The following is a 24,756-nucleotide window of genomic DNA, read 5'->3' on the forward strand; positions in this document are numbered from 1 at the left end:
ATCCAGCCCTTGCTCTGCTTGCCAAGTCATGAGCCCTAAAATGGGTCTCTGTCCTGGAGGAAGAGACCTCTTTAGAACTCATATATAGGTGCCTGTGGGCTTTTATTAGCAAAATTAAAAAGTAATAGGAAGACTAGAAGGTCAGATGCTAAATTCATCTAGCCCAACTCCTTTGGTCTTACAAATTGGAAAACTGAGGCCCAGGGTAATTCTGGAAGGATAACTTTGTGGAATGTATGCAGCCTCTAATTTAGATAGAAAACTTGGGAAGAGAAGGGAGACGCTAATTATACTTTAGGGAGCTTGAATCAAACAAGGAAAAATCTAACGTACATTTTGGAAAAGGGCCCTTGCACAGGTGGGGGAGGAGGCACAATCCAGTTTACATGTAGGTACAAGACAAAGAAGAACTAACCTTTTGTATGAAAGATGGTGTAGGCAGGAGGAGTGGGATGTAACGGACCACACAGAAAATGTCCCTGGAGAAGAACGTGCTGATAGTCACTGCTGCACTGAGATCAGTTCAAAACCAAGGCCAGGGTCTGATTCATTTTTGTGGCCTTTGGGTTTTCTCCTGGCCCATATTGGCACAGAGCAGAAGCACAGCAAAGCACAATTGTTGACTGTGGAGACCCCTGAGGCAGAAACAGGAAGCCCTCCTGGGGTAAAGGGCAGGCTGTCCAGGAGGAGAGAGAGAGTTCCAAGAAGCCACTGCCTCAGTCTCCCTGACCCTCGGAGAGTTCTCCTTTCTCTATAAGAAAGCAGGGCTAAATACAACACCCTCTCTCCTCCAGATGATCCACCCACTGAAGGTGACATTGCAAGTTGTATTCTGCCACCATCTGTCCTGGTGAGCCTGGCTGCACCCACCTGCCCCTGGGCTCACTAGCTGGAACCAGCCCCCCCCCACCCCAGGACAAGGAGGGCTCTGGGCCTCTGAGCCCACTGACCTCCTGGAACCGCAGCATGTGGGCATCTGGCCCAAGCACATGCCATTCCCCTTGCTCTTGCAGGTAGGTCGACTTAACCTTGGCCATGGGTTCATCCCCTCTCACAGTCCCAGCGAGAATCCTGACCAAATGCACGATAGGGGTAACGGAAGCTGTAGTGAATGGCACACGCTCTCAGAAGCCGCCATTGACACGTTTCTCCTCTCTGGGCTTCTGGCTGCAACCCCATGGCGGGTCCCCTCCTTCCCTCCAGTCAGGGAACTCACAGCTTCATTGGTACCTGTCTTTCCTGTTCCTCAGGCGCAATATTCAAATATTTAGGAAACAACTATAATGCACCAACTAATCAGGAGCGGTGCCCATAGGACCCTTGCTCAGTCAGGTGTTAATTCACTAGTGGCTGGATTACATGGAGGTGCTGGGTGCTGGGGACCATCCCCATTAGCACAGGAGTATTTCAGGGTTTTACCCCTGGTAGAGTCTTACCAGTAGCTGTCAGTCTCAGATCTCTCCCTCTTTCTTGGAAGTGCAATTTGGCTCTGCTGGGCTCTTGCAAACTCACAGAGGTATCTGTAGCTTTCAACCGGTCCTCTAAAAGCACTTCAAGCTCTAGAGATTCACACTCCTTCGGAGGTGATGGAGTCTACAGATGACCCCACCACAATTTCCCCATGCAAGTTTCCTTCTTACAGAGCACCTGCTATGGCACTTTTTCAGGAAGAGCCCTATAATACAGCCCAGGCCGTTAACTCCTCTTTTCTGCCAAACTTTACAGACGTTTCTGCAGGATCTGACTCTGTAACAATCCATAAGGCACTAACTACAGCTATAATTAAATTGGAAAAATCAATCCAGCCACAGCACACAGCTGGGGAGGGTTTCATCTTTTGCAGCGCCCCCAGTGGGCTCTAACCCTCCTCTGGCTGCCATGGCAGGTGGCAGAGGGCACTATGTCAGCAGCACAGAAGCCCGGCAGGTGGCAGAGGGCACTATGTCAGCAACACAGAAGCCCAGAGTGCACCTCTGGCTGTTATTTCCACGGTAGAGGTTTGGGAATCAGTCATCTGAGCTGCAGCGACAACGACATGGAAAAATCGTCCATAGGGTAAGTGTCGCCAAGATGAGAGACGCTAAGGCTGGAGCTCGGAGAACTCGGCAGTGAGGGTGTAAGATCTGGTGCCAGAAAGGGACCAGCCAGGGTTGGGTGTGCGGCTGGGCAGAGAGGGTGGGAGACCCGGAACCAGGAGAACGAGGGAAGAAAGTGATCCAGGCCAAAGTGGAGGCAGAACCCCCAGCACTTCAGACTGGGGTTGTCATTGGTAGAGACTGCCAACCAGACTAATTAATTAAATCAGCTTGACATTTAAAGTTTGCTCCATATCTGCTTAAGTTGTGTATGTGTGGATTATCCTACAATGTAAATTTTATTTTCAATGACTCCATCTGTTATCTTTATAAAATTCTGGAATTAAAAGAAATCTCCTTGGATATTGTGAAGATGAAGCAATAAACTGAATCTGCATTTGGCACAAGTGCTTGGCAGCCTGGACTGGAAACAGCTGGTGACCACTTGCCTAACGTCCACTTTCTCTGTCACCTGGGTTGAACGGTTCACCATCCCCCAGTCCCCCCAGGATATGTCCATCTGGAACCTAGGGTGGGTCCTTATTTGGGAAAAGAGTCTTTCAAAAGTAATTAAGTTAAGGATCTCAAAATGAGGTCATCCTGGATTAGGATGGCTCTTAAATCCGACAAGTATCTTTAGAAGAGATAAGAAAGGGAGAAGCTACGAGTCTACAAGCCATCAGTTGCCAGCAGCCACCAGAAGCTAGAGGAGAAGCATGGGACAAATTCTCCCTCAGAACCAACCCTGCCAATACCTTGACTTCAGACACCCGGCTTGCAGACTGTGAGAGAATAAATGTGTTGTTTTAAGCCACCCAGTTTATGGAAATTTGTTATGGCAACCACAGGAAACTAATATACATGGTAGCTAGTGACACGGTGACATGGGGAGTGGCATCTAATGCTAGTTTTGGAGTCACAATTACCTGAATTTGGATTTTTATTTGTGTCTCTGCCATTTTCTACGTATATGATTTTAGACAGATGATTTCTCAATGTTCCCTTCTGTGCAGTGGGATAGTAAATAGTATTTATGTTACAAGGTTGTAAAAATGAAATGAGATGCAGCCACATAGCACCTGGCACATAGTAAGTACTGGATAAATATTAGGTTATTATCACAAACTTATTAGAAGTTGGTTGAACACCCAAGTTAATGACTAGTTACGGGGAAGACAGGAAAAGATACAAGTTACTTCTGAAGTAAGCATTCCAGAAAGAGGTGATGGCTCCTCTTCTGGGAAGAAGTAGGGAGAGAGGACATTTGGGAGAAAAATTAAAGAAGAGAGTCCATTGGCTGTGTTTGAAAAGAGGAGAGAAAAGAGAAGACAGAGGAGTAGCTGGGAAAGACATGGGGGAAGACTGGTTTTAGAATAAAATAACTATTGCTATTTTGGAAGATGAATGGAGGGTGTCGCTTTGTGTTTAGGAGGAGGATGGAAATGGAGAAACTATTCTTTTAGAGGACAGAGGGAGAAAGGCTATAATTATGAAGGGGGTACACATATCCTGCATGCTGGGTGATAAAATAAAACATGCTTTATGGAGGGAATGAGTAGGAGAAGCCCAAGGAAGGGTGAACTTCCTAATCAGGATGCCACCTGGCAACAGCCCATCTCCTGGGCTAGGGGTGATGACAGGTCACAGACAGACCTCCAGGCAACTGCCCAGCATGAGGGAAAGAGCACTGCTTAGGAATTTGTGTTGGGCAGAAATTTAGAACCCCTCCCCCCATAAAAGGATACAAATGTATTCATCAGGTCTCATCAAGATTGAGCTAGTCCTACAGGTGTATTTTTGACAGCAGAGAGGGTGTAGTGTGTTCTGGAAGAAGAGAACAGCCTGGACAAAGATAGTGAATGAATCAAAAATGAAGAGGATACAGGAGGAGGGTGCAGGCATGCAGGATGTGTACAGGGGAGCAGCAGGAGAGAAAGAGGAGAGAAACTGGGGCACCCATCACTTCTGAGCAAGGAGGTACCATGAACAGTGCTCAGGAAGGTCAACTAGGCAGCTCTGTGTAGAAAGAATGGGAGGGGAAGGAACCCTCATAGTGTTTTATTAAAAAGTTTACGTTAGTGTCAATTTTTAAGAATCAAAAAGTTTTCCTTAAAAAGCCAGATTACTGGCATCAAGAGAAATCAGAAGGTCTGGCAGTTCTGGGTCCATACTGTGGTCCGGGCTAAGGGAGTTTGAGGCAAGGGGCTGTTGATGCTTTGGAAGGCTCACGCTCTCTTTGCCATGGCCCCATCTTACCCACCACTTCACTCATTTACATGACCTGCTTGGGCCCCACTGGCCAGACACAGAAAATGTAGATGGCATAGCACTAGGGGCAAAGTAGATGTTCTCACCCTCTCTCTCTGCAGGCCCTAGTGCTGAAATGCATCTCTGATCGTGGTAGCTGATTGATAGTGTTATGCAAGCCTTCTTTATCCTTAACTATTTTTGGTTTTGTCTACTGGTTCTATGAATTCTTGAGAAAGGAGTGCTAAAATCTCCAATTATGGTTGTGGACCTATTTCTTTAATTAGTTCTGTGGATTTTTGCTTAGCGGATTTTTTTGAAATTTTGTTACTAGGGGCATAGACATTTAAGACTGATATGTCTTCCTAGACATTTAAGACTGATATGTCTTCCTGACAAATCAACCCTCTCATCGTTAGTCTGTCTAATATGGACACTCTAGCTTTCTTATAACTATTATTTGCATTATATATATATATATCGTTTATCCTTTACTTTTAGCCTATCTGCCTTTATATTTAAAGAGAATTTCCTGTAGACTGCACATAACTGAGTCTTACTTTTTAAATCCACTCTGACAATCTCTGCTTTTTAGTTGGAGTGTTTAAAACATCCATAATAATGTAAGTATAGATAAAGTTGGGCTTAAACCTCCATCTTCCTTCTGTTTTCTACTTGTCCAATATGGTCTTTGTTCCTTGTTTCTAGTTTTCCTGCCTACTTTTCCATTAATAGAGTATTTTTAGCATTCAATTTTATCTCCTCTATTGGTTTATCAGCTATATCTCTTTTTTAAGTGGTTGCTCTAGGATTTAAAATATGTATCTTTAACTCGTCATAGGCTACCCAAATAGCATTATACCACTTCATGTATAACCTAAGAACTATGTACTTCTATCCCTCTAACCCCTTTGTGTTGTTTGTGCTACTGTGTCGCATGTTTCTCCTACATATGTTATAAAACCCACAATATATAATAGTTTGCTTTAAACAAAATGTAACTCAAAATGGGTCACAAATTGCAATGTCAAAACTAAACCCAAAACTTCTAGGAGAAAACATGAGAGAAAATTTTTGCCACCTTGGAGAAGGTAAAGATTTCTTAGAATACAAAAGTATGGTAGAGTACCTACCATAAAGGACAAAAATTGAAAAATTCACTTTATTAAAATTAAAAACATTTATTCTTTGATAGACACTATTAAGAAAATGAAAAGGCAAGCCTCAGACTGGAAGAGATTATTTGCAGTATGTGTACATGAAAAAGGACACATAACCAAAATATATAAAGAACTTCAACAACTCAAGCAGACAAATAAAATTAAAACTCAGCAAAATATTGAGAACACAAACACATTTCACACATACAAATACACACACACACACACACACAAACATACAAGAATGGCCAGTAAGTAAACAGAAAAATGCTCAGTATCCGTCATGATACTGAAGTACAAATTAACACAATGATATACAAATATGCCCACTAGAATGGCTAAAATTTTAAAGATTGGCAGTACCAAGTGTTGCTGAGGATTCAAAGCAACTGGAATTCTCATACATCAGCAGTAGGGATGCAAAATAGTACAATTTAGAAACCAATTCCAAAGTTTTTTGAAAAATAAAGTCAAACATATATACCTGTGACCCAAAAATTCTACTCAATTTGCTCAAGAGAAATAAAAATGTATGTCAACAAAAAACTTAAACACAAATGTTCAGAGAAGGTTTATTTATAGTAGCCTAAAACTGGAAACAACCCAAATGTCAGCAAACAGGTGAGTGGATAAATGCATTGTGGTACAGTCCTACAATGGAATACAATCAACAATAAAAAGTAGCAGCAATAAAAGAACTGATGACAATCACAACAACATAGATGGCCCTCATAAAAGAATGCATGTTATATGATTCCATTTATATGAATTTCTAAAACTGGCAGCACTTAACTATGGCAATAGAAATTGGATCAGTGGTTGCCTGCAGGATAGGGATTGATTTTGAAGAGACACAAGCGACTTTCTGAATGATGAAAATGTTCTGTATCTTTATTGGAGCAGTTAGATCTATGCATTTGTCTAAGCTTACAGAACTATATACTTAAAAACTGTTCATTTTATAAGTGTATATTATACCTTAGAAAAGTTGATTTAATAAATGTCCCTCCCATCAGAAGAGCCTACAGCAAAAGTATAGTTGCCAAAGGAAAGACAGATGCAAACGTGTCATGTTCAAACAGCAGACAGCAGGAAAGGGACTTATCCATCCCCTTCCAGCAAGTAACTAGCATCCTGCAGGGCATGTTACAACAGGCAACAACTTCCAAAGAAATGACGTGATAAAAGCATGGTCATTTAGAGGATATGCTTCGAGCAACTGCATAGGCAACATCCTGTGGCCCTAAGGAAAGAAGCAGATATTTCTACAGGGGGTGTGTGGATGGGTCGTGATGGTCTGGGGCATAAGGGAGGCTCCATTTCTGGGGAAAAGAAGAGTCCAGGAGATCCAAACTAATTGTTGTTGTTGGTGGTGGTGGTCGTGTGTGTGTGTGTGTGTGTGTGTTAACCAACTTCTTAGGAAGAAAAAACTGCAGTCAGAAATTAGAGCTCAGAGACACAAAAGACCCCGAATAACCAAAGCAGTCTTGAGGGAAAAAAACGGAGCTGGAGGAATCAGACTCCCTGACTTCAGACTATACTACAAAGCTACAGTAATCAAGACAATATGGTACTGGCACAAAAACAGAAACACAGATCAATGGAACAACATAGAAAGCCCAGAGATAAACCCACGCATCTATGGTCAATTAATCTATGACAAAGGAGGCAAGGATATACAATGGAGAAAAGACAGTCTCTTCAATAAGTGGTGCTGGGAAAACTGGACAGCTACATGGAAAAGAATGAAATTAGAACACTCCCTAACACCATACACAAAAATAAACTCAAAATGGATTAGAGACCTAAATGTAAGACCGGACACTATAAAACTCTTAGAGGAAAACATAGGCAGAACGCTCTATGACATAAATCACAGCAAGATCCTTTTTGACCCACCTCCTAGAGAAATGGAAATAAAAACAAAAATAAACAAATGGGACCTAATGAAACTTCAAAGCTTTTGCACAGCAAAGGAAACCACAGACAAGACGAAAAGACAACCCTCAGAATGGGAGAAAATATTTGCAAATGAGTCAACAGACAAAGGATTAATCTCCAAAATATATAAATAGCTCATGCAGCTCAATATTAAAAAAACAAACAACCCAATCCAAAAATGGGCAGAAGACCTAAATAGACATTTCTCCAAAGAAGACATACAGATGGCCAAGAAGCCCATGAAAAGCTGCTCAACATCACTAATTATTAGAGAAATGCAAATCAAAACTACAATGAGGTATCATCTCACACCAGTTAGAATGGGCATCATCAGAAAATCTACAAACAACAAATGCTGGAGAGGGTGTGGAGAAAAGGGAACCCTCTTGCACTGTTGGTGGGAATGTAAATTGATACAGCCACTATGGAGAACAGTATGCAGGTTCCTTAAAAAGCTAAAAATAAAATTACCATATGATCCAGCAATCCCACTACTGGGCATATATCCAGAGAAAACCATAATTCAAAAAGACACATGCACCCCAATGTTCATTGCAGCACTATTTACAATAGCCAGGTCATGGAAGCAACCTAAATGCCCATCAACAGACGAATGGATAAAGAAGTTGTGGTACATATATATACAATGGAATATTACTCAGCCATAAAAAGGAACGAAACTGAGTCATTTGTTGAGACGTGAATGGATCTAGAGACTGTCATACAGAGTGAAGTAAGTCAGAAAGAGAAAAACAAATATCGTATATTAACACATGTATGTGGAATCTAGAAAAATGGTACAGATGAACCAGTTTGCAGGGCAGAAACTGAGACACAGATGTAGAGAACAAACGTATGGACACCAAGGGGGGAAGGCGGTGGGGGGGTGGGGGTGGTGGTGTGATGAATTGGGCGATTGGGACTGACATGTATACACTGACGTGTATAAAATTGATGACTAATAAGGATCTGCTGTATAAAAAAATAAATAAAATAAAATTTAAAAATTAAAAAAAAAAAAAAGAAATTAGAGCTCAGACACATAGCCTGGCACATAAGTAGTCTCAATAGAACCTGCACCTAGTTCTCCTTCCAGAGTGCAGGTTCAGATGCTCTCCTGGTACCTCCATGATGTCTTTAGCAAGGACCCAAGTATGTAGATACAGCATCTGGGGGGACCCTATTAGTCTTATTAAATCAAGATTCTGAAAGTCATAGCTGCTTAAACCAGGTTAACTGCTACAAATTCTGTCTTAATAAGGCTTCTTTTTTTCTGAGTGGAATACAGGATATAAAGAAAAAATATGGATCTTTTCTGTTTTTTCCATGGTTTCAAACTCAGGGCAGACATATCTATAGACCACATTAACTGGGTACAAGACTTTGTTCAATACAGGCATCACCCCCAGGGTGATTTTCCCCACGGAAAGGCTTTGGAAAGCTTTCATAATGTGAAGATGCTATAACACTCTTCAGCCAGCCTTGGGAATTGCAAATGCAGCCCAGAGATGGAATTGGAATTTACCTTCTTTAAAAAGATGGAATCCCAACACTTGTAGCTGAAACTGCAAAGAACTAACAGTCATCAGGCAAGTCCATTTGATGGTAATTAATATTTATTATTTTTATTGCTTTGTGGAATTTCCTCAGACTTGTTTTCATCAGTCAAACAGTGACACTCCAGTGGTCTATCCTCTGACTTGACTAGGAATCAGTTCCAGGAGCAAAATACATGCTGGAAAGAAACACTATATCCCAGCAAGGATCCTGGAACATATGTTATAACGAGATTACAGTGGGGATGGGCTGGAGCTGAGCTTGAAGGCTAGAATATAGGTAGGCAGTGAGGACAGATGTGGTCTTACTGATTGGGGGTGGGGGAAGGAGTATAGCCTAAGAAAAGCCACCTCTAATGACAATCTCTCCCACTGACCGTCCCTGCGGCATAAAGGCACCATCTTTCATGTGCATCTTATTTAGGCTAAGGGCCCAGGACAAAGACAATGCACAGTCCAAATTAGCACCTGTTATCAGTCCTTAGAAAACAATGACTAGGAAGAGGGTGGGCCAATATTAACAATGGGAAAGAGGAAGAATTTTTTAAGCCAGGCTTAGATGGGTATCAGTGTGGGAGTCCTGGACAGAGAAGATCAGGGCACCGTCAGCCTGTGCGTCTCTACTGTTCTCCCCGATGGTGGAGTTATTTATGACTGTCTTCCCGCTGAGTTATAATCTCCTCCCACTACAGGGTCCTATTTTCCATTCAGCTGCTTATTTTCTGTTGAACTGTTGGGGCAGAAACAGTGCAAAAATGCACCCAGAGACTAGGAAACTGAGAACATCTATTTCAGGTCATGACAAAGTAACTGGTAGCAGACTTATCTTCCCACCATGAACTACTAGAAAACCAAACAGAATATGTGAAACAACTGTTTTCAGACACTGGATAACAGGCAGCATAAGAATGTGATCCTTAGAGAAGGGAGATAAACAAGGTGAACAAGGTAAGCTCTACAATCACCTTGGGTTTCTGCCTGGAGGCACTTTCCAGATCTCAGTGCAGGGAGACAGATCCCAAGCAGAACACAGCAATCTTGCTGAACTGAAGAGACAGAAATCATAGTTCGGAGAGACTGAGGCAGCTTTTCAGGGTAGAGTACTGGAGAGGAAGGAACTATGGAAAGCAAGAGCTCCAGAAGTCTGTCTAGGTATCCCTTTGAGTCTGACTGGATATTAAGCTGTGTGTTTTTAGAGTGAAACTCCATGGGACTGGGTAAGGAACAGCAACCTGTGAACTGAGACGAACAATTCCCAGAGCTTACATAGGGCTGGGAGACACTTTAGTTCCACCAGCCAGAGTGGAAAGACCACAGTGAATACCCAGGGTATTTAATAGAGATTTTACAAGGGCCACAACATTTAGTAGGTCTAACTAGCCTTCGAATAAAGGCTACTTTAGGATCATTCTAATAAAACTTAAACACAAAGGATCTTCCAAAGGAACAGTTTGCTCTTCAAATAAGTTGACTGCCTGACAGAGCAAAGGCCAAGTCTCTTTAAAGGAAGGCGACAAAATGTATATGCTCAACAAGGTAAAATTTACAGTGTCCAGCATACAATTAAAAATTACTAAACAAGTCATGAGGCAAGAATGGTGGCCTATAACCAGGAGAAAAAAAAATTAGTTCATAGAAATAGACAATAAGAGCCTAAATCCTTTAGGTGTATTTTTGTCTCTTATCCAAATTCTCCTTTTCATAATTAGCAACTTACTTTACTCCTGTCAGACTCTTCAAATACAAAGCCACTCCTGTTTACCTACCATCTGATGTGCTTGACATGTAATTAACTAAAAATTTACAACAAGTCCTCAGAGGCCACCTGATAGCTTCTGCCTTGGAAGAAACAAAGGCTGCGCTTGCATGGGTGAGATAAAGAAAAGTTGCTCACCCCCAGCTCCTGACAATAATAAATACTAGATAAATTCTTTCCAGGGAGGTGATGCGCCAATTTCCTTTTCAGCTTCTCTGGGCTTTGTAAAATTGTCTCCCATTCCTACTTCCCCATCTCCATGCCTACAGTGATTTCAAAGCCAGTGAATGAGAACACACATAGCAAATATTGGCAAGATCCCAAAAGATGAAAGTAGGGAAAAGCAAAATGAGACTCTATTTGGATTGTACCTCAGTCTTCTCTATTATTCTTGGGGAACTGTGCCAAATTATTTCTTTTCTTTAAAAAGTACATTGAAAAGCAACCCAACATTCAATCACTACGATTTTACAAATAGCTACCTAGCACAGCCTGCAGAAAGTGGCAGTCACCACGTACACAGAATATAGACTGCGAAGAACAGGAGGGAGAAGGACATTTTTTCCATCTCAGCTTCTATGCGGTAGTTTAGGAACTTAGCTTTTGCTTAGCTTCATTTAACCAAGTAATCAGTTCAAATTTAAGCATTTATTTTAAATGTCATCCACCCCTGACCACCACCACTGGCACACACACAAGGCTCTTGATGTGTAGATTTTGAGTGTGAAAGCAAATCTCTAACCCTAAGAAGGATGTTTGTCCACTCTTTGAGTACGCTGGGCACACTGAATTGCAGGGCCATTCAGCAGTTCCAAATGTTATTATACTATACATCCTGGAGTTGAAGTGGCTTCTGCTGTGCCTCTTAGTCATGTCACTGTGTGGGTAGCAGGGTTCTGGCCAACAATGACCACACACAGTTTGGGACTGAGTGACTTTTACAGCCGTCTCACTGGGTTCTGAGAGCTCTCCAGAGCTGACAGCACAGGCTAATTAGAAAGGCAACTCAAGTAATTGACTAGATAATGAGGGGAAATGCCTGTGATTTAACTTTTACCTACTATTGTTCCCTGTGGGGTTTTTGAAGGGAAGTAATCACCTCCTCATTATTGCAAAGTGTTACTTGATGTGTGTTTTGTGGTTGTTGCCATATTTGTTTCTTCCTCTGAACTCTCCAGGAGCCTGAGTTACAGGGGTACCTCCTTTTATTGCACCTCACAGCTATTGCGTTTTTCACAGATTGAAGTTTTGTGGCAACCCTGCATCCAGCAAGTCTATCGGCACCATTTTTCCAATAGCATTTGCTCACTTCATGTCTCTGTGTCACATGTCAGTAATTCTCATACTATTTCAAACTTTTTCATTATTATTTTTGCTATGATGATCTTTGATCTGTGATCTTTGATGTTATTGCAAAAGGTTACAACTCACTGAAGGCTCAGATGATGGTTAGCAGTTTTTAGCAATGACGTATTTTTAAATTAAGGTATGTACCTTGTTTTTTTACAGTACACAGTATAGTGTAAACATAATATTTATATGTACTGGGAAACCAAAAAATTTGTGTATTGCAATATTCACTTTATTGCGGGGGTCTGAAACTGAACCCACAGCATATCTGAGGTCTGCCCGTATTTGTTCCCAAAAGACCTGAGCTTCTCTTAGGTATCCCATTAAGATCACCTCAATTTCCAAGAGTTGAACATGAAACACAGACTCTAAGCAGTAAGCTAGTCTTACATTTTCCCCAGTGAATGTATTCCCTCATAGACACACCCTGCATGTGTCTGGTCTCGGCTTGCATATCTCCAGATAAGGAACGCACTACCTCACTTGGAAGCCCATTTCTCTACTAAGAAAGTTCTTACAATGGAACTGAAGTATCTCTCCTACTTACTGGTTCTAATTCTTCCTTCTCATGCAAGAAACAGTCCACTCAGGTTTCCAAATGATGGCTCTTGTGTTATACTCTGCTCCAACCCCTTCAACCACTCCCCAAACCCGGTCACAGCCCAAGTGTCCTCCCCTCGAGACAGTGACACTGCAATAAAATTCTGACCCTCTCAGTTTCTTTTTCTTTTCCCTTCTTTTTCTGCTTTTTTTTCCCCCTCTATTCGTCCTTCCTCTCGTCCTTTTTCCTTCCTTCTGTCCCTTCCTCTTTCCTTCCTTTCTTACTAAAAAACTTCAGACAGAGAAAGACAAATACTGTGTGATATTACTGAAAAATACAACAAACTAGTGATATAACAAAAAAGGAGCAGACTCACAGATATAGAGAACAAACTAAGGGTTACCAGTGAAGAGAGGGAAGGGTGGAGGGGCAACATAGGGGTTGGAGATTAAGAGGTGCAAACTATTAGGTATAAAATAAGCTACAAGGATATATTGTACAACACAGGGAATATAGCCAATATTTTATAATAACTACAAGCAGAGTATAACTTTTCAAAATTATGATTCACTATATTGTACACCTGTAACTTCTATAATATTGTACAACTATACTTAAATAAACATACACACACACATATATATATATAAATTTGAAACATTGTTCAGAAACACCAATCACATGCCTCTAGTATTCCCCAAGTCTCTTTGGAAGTACTAGACTCAGATCTGCTAATGTGGTAGCTCTCTTGCTCCATAAAAATAGACTCTTGGATCCTACTTACTCAAAGAAGCACGGTGGAAATGTTTGGGATCATATTTTTTCCAGAATGTCAGCCTCAGGCCCCCACTTTTCATTTCACTACACATCTCCTGAGCATGAAATAGAGTTGAGAGTCAAGAAATCACTTGGTTCAATTCAGATGACAAATTTTTGGTCCCATATAGCAGCTGATAGAAGAAAAAGAGTTTTATAAACATGAGGCCTTCTGATGAGTGTCCTAAGCCTGCACACCATAGCACAATGTGAAGACACGGCCTCTGAGTGCACACCAAGCTCGGTGACTCCTTCACCCACTAAATGTGGTGCTTCTCTTTTCATAAGCATAAACTGAGACCCTAGAAACTCCCCACCTGCCTGCAGGGGGACACGTCATTCACAAATCAAGGCAACTGTCACAACTCTTCATGGAAAACTAGCATCATACTTTTAAAAATAATTCTCAAATAGTATTTAATGTGTTTCATCATTGCTTGTGATATTGATGGTGTATTAACTTACTTTCGTCTTGTTTCTTTGGAAAACAAACTACGAGGACTGCCTTTTCTCTTCATATCACATCAAAGTAAGGGTGGATTTAAATGTGTAGTTATGGATTTATATACACATATTTGGAGAAATTGGACAGCCGTATCCCTACATTTTCTAAAAGGACATAGCAGGTATCAATAACAGGGTAAAACTGTGGCTCTCAGCCATCAGACAGAAATGGAAGTCGTAGCCTAGCTGCATGTACACACTCAGGCTGATGAAGGAAGGCCACGGAATTCTAACCAGCATGCTGAGGTGCTCTGCATTCAGCCTGCATCACCCAAGACAGAAAACAGCGTGTTGATGAGGGCGAAAGTTGAGTGACACAAAGTTCCACTGGACAGGCTCCAGGCATCAGCCAGGAGAACGGAGTGCCATGGCTGGCTTGAGGGCTGAAGCTGAGCCGGAAATAGGACTAGGAGCAAATGAAACTCATAAAAGAAATGCAAGGCTCAGACAGACTCACACTCAAGAGAAAGGAGACCAGTGGGCAGGGAGGAAGCGGGCACTGTGTTTCAGGGCTTCACGGTGACTGGCCCTTGCTGAAAGCAGTGTCCATTTTGTTGGTCACCTGGGATGCAGAATGAAACTAAACCTGGCTAAATAGGAAAAGGGAATTCACTGGTTCAAGTGACTAAAAAGCTGGGGGCAGGTCTGGTTTCTGGAACAGATGGGTCGAGAGGCGCAGACAATGTCATCCGTTTCATCTCTGTCTTTTGGCTCTGATTTCCTGTGTGGGCTCCACCTACAAGCAGATGCCCTCTTCTGCTGCTAAGATGGCTGTAGCTGTTTGAGGCTCCCATTGCATCCTCACAGCAATCTCAAGCAAAAGAGAACTTCTCTTTTTCAGTGGTTCCCACAGAAATCCTGAAATTGAGTCTCGGCAGCTCTGATTGGTCTGCTTCAAGCCACATGTCCATCCCTTAAGGAGCTGCCCTCTAGCAAATTATTTTCTGGGACTAAGATGAGCCAACTTCTTTGTTTCGATGTCTCCTCTGCTCTTCTTTTTCTTTTTCATTTATTTGTCAAATTAGTTACTCACTCTTTGGGGCAATTTTCATTACGTACTGGAAGGCGCAACGTTCCAAAGAAGGGAAGATGTGTTTATGAACTGCGTTGAGAATGCTGCAGTGTACACAACCCAAACCTTGCCTTATATTCTCCCTGCCATGACTCAGATTGTTGGCTGGTCTCCTGCAAACCCCAGATCCTCCACATTAAAGGATGAAGCCACTGTATTCTTAGTCTAATTTGCAATCATGGCTTTAATCTTGTGTAAGTTGAAGGAAGAGAAGAGACTAAGCCCTATGAGAGACCCATCGTCCTTGGGATTTAGAGAAGGACAGAACTTTAGAAGTTGTCTAGTTCAAAACTTCATGGTGGGTGATCGCTAATAGTCCCTTTCTCCAAGATTAGTCAGTAAGAAAAAGTAAAAATTAGAGTCAGCATTTCTCAGGTGCTTGTCAGCTGCCAAGCACTTTTACCTACATGCTTTACATGCATTAATTTGCTTAATTCTCATGTAATGTCTCAGATGAATACTATCATTATCACCATGTTACGGATGAAGAAACTGAAGGTAAGAGAATCTAGGTAACTTGCCCAAGGCCACATGGTACAGGTGGGATATAAATCTATGGGTATGAATCTGTGTTTGAGCTAAGATCTGAATAATTCTAGAGGTGTCACTCTTACCCACTCAGCTATAGTTTTTCAACCCAAACTGAGTAGGACTGAGTTAACAAATATATAGGGAGTAACGGACAATATTCTGAAAGACAAAAAGTCACATACCTGTACAATGCCATTGAGCACACACCTTCCATTGAAGTCTGGGTAAGACTTGGAAATTATGAATTTAAGTGGGCAATACATGTCAAGTTACTTTATTTTCTTTAACTCAAATTAATTTTGATTCTGAGTCCCCAACCCAATCCTTCTGGCCTGGCAAGGAATCCAGGCTCAGTGAATTGGGGGCTGCCCCTACCCAGCTCTGGGTAGGGCTCTGGGGGTCTTACACAGAGGAGAATGCTTAGGGGGTCCCATGGTTTCCAGTCCTTGCCAACCCACTCACTGCTCAAACCCATGTGGTTCCTCAGGTATAGAGATTCTGCTGCCTTCTTACAGCCCTGGTATCTGTCAATCTTGGTTGAGGTTGAGGGCTCCAAGATGTGCGGGTCCCCCCTCTCCAGGCAGATCACACAGCCAAGCCTCCACTTCTCTCCCACATTACCCAGGAGGCTCTCTTCTCATCACTGAGACCATCATTCTCAGTCTCCACCGGACGTGAGCTCCACACGTACAGGAACGTTTGTCTGTTTTGTGTACTGATGTCTCCTCAACGCCTAAGTCAGAGCTCAACACGCAGACTTGTGCTGCTTCTGCCCCCGCCCCGCCCCAGAAAGCCCTTCCTGCCTCCCTGTCCCCCCAGAACACCCAACACTGTCCCCACAGTAACCTAAGGCCATCAAGAGAAACAGGTTTTCGGGACCTGGGGGAGAAAGAAACCCAGAGTACAGAATGATAAAGGCTCTCATTCTTTTTGATTTCCCCTGCAGCAAAGACAGGACCCAAACTAATATCTGAATAAATCACCCTACCCTTCATGGACCAGCCAATGAGATTTCAGCACTGTTTACCTATGCTTTAGCTGTTGGGAAAAAGAAGAAAGACATGAGTGTGAAGACAATTATAAAGATTTCAAAGGTCTTTCTTACTGAAATGACAAAGTTTGAGAAGTTCCTCTCACCAGCCCCAGGATAATGAGATAGCATTCATACACTTAAAGGGATTTCTCTCTCTTTGGTGGAACAAAAGAGATCAGCTTTCAATGTGGGGGAGACTGATGAAGTTCTATACAAACTGCCAGGCTCAGCACCATCAGTGCAGGTGGAGAGAGAGAGAGAGAGAGAGAGGCAGAGGTACCTGGCAGAAGGAAAGATAAGTGTAGAAGTCACAGACATACACCAGTGTACAGAAATGCAGAAAAGACACTCTGAAGTACATAGAGACAGAGGAGAAGGAACCACTAAAAAGAAAATAGCAAGAGTTAGAACACACCAGTGCTGAACTGCAAATTAAATGCTCTATCATTCCCCAGACTTAACTAATTTCACATTAAAGCAGTAGCTATACCACTTAGGCATCTTGAGAAAAAATGATTTCATTGAATGAGCTGTCTCACTGCAAACCTGCTTCAAGGTTCAGCCACTTAAAGAAATAATATATTTGTTATCCTTTGCCTGCCCTCATTTCCCAGGCACTTCTCCACGTGTACAGGCAGACTTCGGAGATATTGTGGGTTTGGCTCCAGACCACCACAATAAAGCAAATATTGAATACAGTGAGTCACTTGAATTTTTTTGGTGTCCCAGTACGTATAAAAGTTATGTTTACACTGTTCTGTAGTCTAAGTGTGCAACAGCATTATGTCTAAACAAATGTACATATCTTAATTTTAAAATGCTTTATTGCTAAAAAATTGCTAACCATCAATCACAGATCACCATAAAAATATAATAAAATAATAATAATTTGAAATATTGCAAGAATTACTAAATGTGACACAGAGATACAAAGTGAGCAAATGCTGTTGGAAGAATGGTGCCAATAGACGTGCTCGATGCAGGGTTGCCACAGACCTTCAATGGTGGGAAAAAAAGCAGAGCTCAATAAAACAAGGCATGCCTGTACTTGGTGTTTTGAATTCGCTCTCTCATAGCTCTTCGGGTATCAAATTAAAAACGACTCTGTCCTCTCCTTTTCTTGTCTTTCTGGCAAATGCCCCTTGGTTTTGTAAAAAATTAATAAACAGAAGCCGCAATTAGATAGAGTTGGGAGACCAGCAGGGGGAGCTATCACACCCTGTGAGGAGAGCAGAGCCCAACAAGAAGAAGAAAGACTCTTCTTTTCTGGCAAGGACTCAGCCAGTGGAAAGCCATGACCCTTTGTTTACTGTGACCCTCCCAATTTCCTTTCCGCCTCTATAAAAGTGTTCTCCTTCCTTTGCCATGGGGGGACTTGCCCGTGGCCTGCTGTGGTTGCAGACCCTGAATTGCAATTCTCTGCTGATCCTAAATAAACCCATCTTTGCTGGAGAAATACCTGGTGGTCTATTTGTTTCAGGTCAACAGTTTACAGGTATGTTTTAATCAATAGGCCTGCAGCTCTAAGTGTGCAATGGACAGCTTCTTGAAAGATCTTTGTAAATCAAATTGTAATATAGCAGCACTATTTACAATAGCCAAGACATGGAAGCAACCTAAGTGTCCATCGACATGAATGGATAAAGAAGATGTGGTATATATACATACAACAGAATATTACTCAGCCATAAAAAAAGAATGAAATAATTCCAGTTGCAGCAACATAGATAGACCTAAAGATTATCATACTAAGTAAGCCAGACAGAGAAAGACAAATATCATATGATATTGCTTATATATGGAATCTTAAAAAAAGGGACACAAATGAACTTATTTAAAAAACAGAAATAGACTCACAGACATAGAAAACAAACTCATGGTTACCAAAGGGGTGGGGGGGGAAGAGGGATAAATTAGGAGTTTGGGATTAAAATATACACAATACTAAACATAAAAGAGATAACCAACAAGGACGTACTGTATAGCACATGGAACTATACTCAATATCTTGTAATAACCTATAATGCAAGAGAATGTAAAAAAAGAATATATATATTTATATATATGTATAAGTGAATCACTTTACTGTTCACCTGAAACTAATACATTGTAAATCAACTATATTTCAAAAAAATTTTTTTTAATCAAATTTTAATAAATTATATCATATAAGGATGGGTTGGGGTATTAGTGTGATGATCAATACTTAGGTTAAGAAAAGAAGGCTTTTGTTAAGTTGATTGGTTTGCTTTGTTTAATGTAGATAACCTCCTTCAAGGTATCTGGGTTTGGTTGCTATGTTGTTTTGTTGTTATTTTTACTTCTCTCTCCACAGCTCAAATGTGATAGCTTTGAACCTTCTGAAACACTTTCAGGAGAACAAGCATTCTGTATTCTACAAGAAGGGAAGGCTGGTAGATTTTCTTTTATTCAAGCTGGCTCTCAGGGAACTATGGAGTAATTGGAATGACACGGGACTAGGAATCAAGAATTCTCTCGCTTTTAGTTGTGTCACCTCAAATAGGTCACCTAAATTTGATAAGCCAACCTTAGAGGGATAATGGTGAGAACAAATAAGAGGATGTGCCCATTCTTTAATTCAGCAACATACCAAGGGTCTCCTCTGTGCTGGGCCCTGGGGACAGAACTGTGAATGAGACAGAGGGGTCCCTGCTCCCACCAGACCTACACTCTGGTGAGGGCAGAAAGGAAAAAAAAAATGTATTTGTTTGCCAGGGCTGCAGTAACAGAGTACCACAAACTGGGTGCCTTAAACAACAGAAGTGTATTGTCTCACAGTTCTGGAGCTAGAAGTCCAAGATCAAAGTGTCAGCAGGGTGGGTTCCTCTGAGGGCTGTGAGGGAAAGGGTCTGTCCCAGGCTTCTCTCCCTGGCTTGTGGATGGCCATCTTCACACAGTCTTCCCTCTGTGTGGGTCCATCTCCAAACTTCCCCTTTTTAAAAGGACACAGGTCATACTGGATTCGTACCCACCTTAATGACCTCATTTTAACTTGACTACCTCTGTAAAGAGCCCCTCTCTTTATAAGGTCACATCGTAAGGTACTGGGGGTTAGGACTTCAACAGATGAATTCTGAGGGATGCAATTCAACCTGCAAGAGTATATGAATAATATAATTGTGACACGAAGGAACTTAATAGGAGAATCTGAGAGAAAAATAATTATGTGTGTGTGTGTGTGTGTGTGTGTGTGTGTCAAGAGGAGTAGAGGACTGGCGTGGTGAGGGATGCTTGGAGGAGGAGGCATCTGAGACCAGAAGAAAGAGAAAGAGCCAGGCAAGGAGGAGCCCAGGCAGAGCTGCTGGGTGCAGAGGGCACAGGGGTGCAGAGGGCACAGGGGTGCAGAGGGAATAAACTGCTCAGCTGGTTTATGACCAGAGGCGGGGGAGCCCAGAGCAGACACGCAATGAGGTGGATGGATCTCAAAAACAGACAGAAGTCAGAAACAAAAACCTTGGTTGTATTTATATGACATTCTAGAAAAGGTACAACCTTAACAACAGAAAGCAGATCCATGGTCGCCTGGGGCTAGGGACAGAGGAGGGCGCAGCGAGCAGAGGAGAAAAGGAAACTCCCAGGAGGAGGGAGCAGTTCTGTATCTTGTGGTGGTTACACAACCGTGTACAATGATCAAAACTCAAAAAGCTGCATGTTCAAAATAGGTGAGGTGTATTCTACGTAAATAATACCCAAATAAAAAAAGAACACACGGTTATGATGTGATTCTTCTGTGTGATAATCACAGGATTTAAGCCATGTTAAGACATGTTAAGTAGCTCAAAATGGAGTCACAGCGGCCAACGTAAACGTCCATGTAGTTGTTTTGAAACGTCTGCTGTAGGACTGCGAGTGTCTTAGAGGGATAAACTAAGGGTGGTACTGAGATAAGAAGTCTGATGCACCACGGACATCACTGGAACACAAAGAACAACTGGTAGAGCCAAGACCCCTCCCCTGTTGCTCCTTAAAAAGAGACTCCACGCCAAGCGGCTGGAAGGCCCTTCTGCTGGAAGGCCCTGACTCCAGGCTGCTGGGAGCTGTTCCAGATGGAGCTGCCCAAGGCCCTGTGACCTGTGCCTGACCCGGGACCTTCGCTTGTGCTGAGACGCCTCCTTCCCGGACTTCTCCTAGGAGGGCTCGTTCCCCCCTTTTCCTATTTTCCCTACTCTGTCTGACCTGTGTTGTGTGCTGATTGGGTGCAATAAACCGTGTGAGCTGTGAATTAAATACTGACTATATTTTGTACATCTCCAGTCCCATGATTCTTACCTGGCCTCAATGCTGGGCCCTCCAACACACACACACATGCAGACACGCACATGAACACAAACATGCACGTGCACACACATGGATACTTTGGCTCCCGAGTGGATCATGGATTGGGGGGCAGAGGTGGACGTGGTGATGCAGGTAGGAGGCATCACAGCAGTTCGGGAGAGAGAGGGTGACCCCTTGGACTAGGGCGGCAACAGCAAAGGAGGGGAGGAGCGGGCAAGTGAGGAGTGGCAGGTGTGAGGTGTATTTTGAAGGTAAAACCAAGAGGAGTTGCTTATGTATCGGACGAAGGGAATCGGGGAAAAGACACCATCAAGGGAGATGCGTGGGACTGGGGCTTCAGCAGATGAGTTGATAGTGGCCCTACAGGACACAGTACGCAGCACTGACTGAAATATCAACCAAAAATAAAACGTGATCGTTTCCGAGATCTTTCCCTCCCAGAGTAGAGGACGTCCTAAGAACAGCCCCGTAGCACAGTCCCCTTCTCCCCTATCCTGTCCTCAGGGAAAAAGGGAGGCAGGAGCAGGGCTCCCAGCCACAGCGCCTGAGAATTGCTTGTGAGTCCTCACTATGGATTCCGGGTCTCTCCTTCCCCTCTAACTCAGGAGCTACAGGGTGGCACCAGGAAATCAGTAATTAAGAGGACAAGGAGGGCTTCCCTGGTGGCTCAGTGGTTGGGAATCCGCCTGCCAATGCAGGGGACATGGGCTCAAGCCCTGGTCTGGGAGGATCCCACGTGCTGCGGAGCAACTAAGCCCGAGCGCCACAACTACTGAGCCTGCGCTCTAGAGCCCGCGAGCCACAACTACTGAAGCCCACGCGCCTATAGCCCGTGCTCCGCAACAAGAGAAGCCACCGCAACGGGAAGCCTGCCCACTGCAACGAAGAGTAGCCCCCGCTCACCGCAACTAGAGAAGAGCCCGCACGCAGCAACAAAGACACAACACAGCCAAAAATGAAATAATAAAATAAAATAAAATGAACAAGGAAACCACCCCGCCCCCGTGTACAGGTAACCTGAGGACCTGGAGAAAGGGGACAGGGGAAAATGCTGCAGACTCTCCCTTCCAAGCTCCCTTACTTCTGGGCTGGCCACAGGACAGAGGACACAGCGCTGGCCAGTGTAGAGGGACTCGGAGCACGTTCTCTCCGGGAGGGAAGAAGAGTCTCGCGGACCACAGCTTTCAAGCTGGGCTCCGTTTGCAACGTCTGCAACTTGCTTTGCCAGAGCCTGAATTAGTAACGCCTCACATCCAAAACAGACCAGGGACTGGGGAACAAATGCCTTCATCCTTGGCCGTTTTATTAGTGCCTTGCGATACTGCATTTCCTTCACCTTAATGGAGCATGAAATTAAAATACATGGATCCACAAAAACACCTGCCTTTTGTGAACTGGCTCATACTGTTAATTATGTCTCCTAAGGATCCTGCCATACACTTCAGGTTATTACGTCCTTTGTGATTTTAATTACAATTTAATGAACGCATTTACATGGCCTGTCTTAAGGACTTTCAACTGAATAATCATCAGCATTAACAATGCTCTTTTCTTTGTTACTTTTCAGAGTCCTTCATTTATCTTTAAATGTAAGTGTTTATATTAAATTTACATTTCATGGTCCAGAATTTTGTCATCATTAACTGAAGTGTAACTCTCTCACTTTCATTCTGCTTGCTATGCAGAGTATGGGGAAAACTGGAATCAAAGAGGTATACGGGCTGCATTGGGTGTTCTTTTTTTAAACAGTAGGTAGCAAAGGCTCCTTTTCCTGCATTTTTATTTTTGACTTTATTTTGAAAATTATGAAATTTTTAGTTAGAATATTGTTTAAAATTTTACATGAATTTTGGCTCTGGATTTAAAATGATGTCTCATGAATTGCTATGACTTAGCTTTTAAAGTATCTCACATGTGTTTTCAAAGTTGCTTGTGAGTGTAACTGCTGCAATTTAAAAACATCTGACTTTGGAAGGATGTCACTTCAAGACTTCCCCTCCCCCGACCCCACGACAGGATGGTGGCTCCCTGGCTCAGTGTAGACACAGGTTTGGAAGGACCACAGCTGGAGGGCTGCACTGGGGCTCACTTGATAAGATCTTCACACGCTCCCAGGCTGAGCCCGCAGCCGACGTGGCTGATCAAAGACATCCTGATGGTTCCAACTGGCACAGCCAGGGCAGAGCTATGCAGGTGACCACTTCTACAGCCACTCGAGTCTTTCCAAATGCCAGTCTGTTCCATGGACTGCTGGAAAGTGACAGTCTTCAGACACCAGAAACGCTTCCCATCGCAGCAGGCCCGGGAATCTGGAGAACCACGTGGTGCACCTGGTCAGAACTGAACGGCGGGACGCCCACTGCTTTGAAGAGAACCAGCTGGCTGAGGAGCGGCAGGCTCTGTACTCAGACTAAAGGTGGTTCTCGACTGGCCGCTTTTAAACAGTTCGAAGAGCTGAGCAAGAGACAGCGTGTTGCTGACTGAGCTCTGGCGCCTTCCGCCCGCGCCCCGTCCTGCTGTAACGCCACCTGCCAGAGAGGATGGGGACGCGCCACCACCGCCTGAACAACCTTTCAAGCACTGGGATCCTACAGGGGAGAAACTCCTACCTGGAGGCTGCTTCTTACTCCATCGTCACCCAGCCGTTCCCTTGAAAGGATACGGTAGCCAGGGCCCTCAGAAAACTGCAGTGACCCCCTCCCCATACTTGGAATCTTTATTTTCATCGTGTTTGGTGGAAGCCTATGCGTGAGCTTATTCATCTCATTTCCTTCTAGAGTCAACGATTCAAAAAGCCCTGGAGATACTAAGGCTGTATCTCCAAGTTGCAACTCCATTTCAGAGACATAAGCTGTGGTTGACTGTTCTGAAAGTTCTCAGCCTTTGCCCCCAGGCTCAGCATCTAGAATGACCACAGCCAGAGCTGGCGTTGGGCTGCCTCCTCACCCTGGCGGCGGATGTGAGACTCACTGCGGCCCCAAGTGACTTGTGCACTGAACGGGCAATGCCACATCTTCCAGGTGGGACATTTTATTATGCTTTACAACCATGAAATCATAGGACGGTGGCTGTGATATAAAACATTTCAGATGCAGGAATCGACCAAGCTGCGCCCGTCCACCCTTGCAGCCTCCTTCCAAACCCACAGGTCTCTCAGAGAATGTTCCTGGGTCCTTCCCTTGCAAACTCAGGAGAGCTGAAAGTAGACATGTAAAGTAGCAGGAACACCATCGGCAAAATGGAAGCAGAAGGATAATTTGGAGAAACAACTGATGAGGAACACACTACAGAAAACCTCTTCTACTGTGTTATGATAGGTGGTGGAGCGTGGCCTGGGCTCAGCGTCCCTCCTCCGAGGTCCCAGTCATACGGGGCCCTCGGTGATCCCCTCAGGGGGCAGGCCGGGTGCGCTGTCAGCCGTGGGCCTCTCATCTTGCTTCAGCGACGGCGGGACTCGTAGACTGACGTAGGGTTTGTGACAAGCTGTGTTGGCCAGAGGCGGGTAGTGCTGTCTGTAGCAAATGTAGGCAAAAATGAGGCCAATGACTCCACCAACAAAAGAATCTAGGACAGAAGAGCAAAACCGGGAGGAATGCGTTATGATTCATTCAAATGTGGCCAGTTATGTTTTCCAGAAAGCACTTTTCCTACCAGTGGCAATGACTGGTTTGCTGATTGGACCCCCTGAAAGACTGAAGGAAAGAGAAACCTCACTGGATCTATAGATCTTGCGGCCTTTGCAAACTCTTAACATTTTTAGAACTTAAACATCCCTTTTAAGTGTGTACTTGAGTCTTCTCTTTATATAATATGCAGCTGAACACAGCATGAACTCAGATTTGCATTCTTGATTTTGAAAATCAATTCTAAATTCT

The 24,756-nt window shown here is 43.4% G+C and overlaps 1 protein-coding gene across 8 annotated transcripts in view; it reads right to left on the reverse strand.

Annotated features, from left to right (window-relative positions):
- PLPP4 (phospholipid phosphatase 4) overlaps nt 1–24,756 on the reverse strand; it is a 554,796-nt gene that overhangs the window by 67,113 nt on the left and 462,927 nt on the right. For 7 of the 8 annotated variants that reach the window (XM_059899368.1, XM_059899369.1, XM_059899367.1 and 4 more), the window contains one exon: nt 23,889–24,445. The exons of the other annotated variant lie outside the window; for it this stretch is intronic. In XM_059899368.1, the coding sequence (XP_059755351.1) occupies nt 24,246–24,445 (200 nt within the window). In that variant the 3' untranslated portion in view covers nt 23,889–24,245. Of the gene's footprint in view, nt 1–23,888; nt 24,446–24,756 lie in introns of those variants that run through there. 8 annotated transcript variants of the gene reach the window in all.

Source organism: Balaenoptera ricei, chromosome 16 (genome assembly GCF_028023285.1).
Source record: "Balaenoptera ricei isolate mBalRic1 chromosome 16, mBalRic1.hap2, whole genome shotgun sequence".
NCBI classification, from domain to species: domain Eukaryota; kingdom Metazoa; phylum Chordata; class Mammalia; order Artiodactyla; family Balaenopteridae; genus Balaenoptera; species Balaenoptera ricei.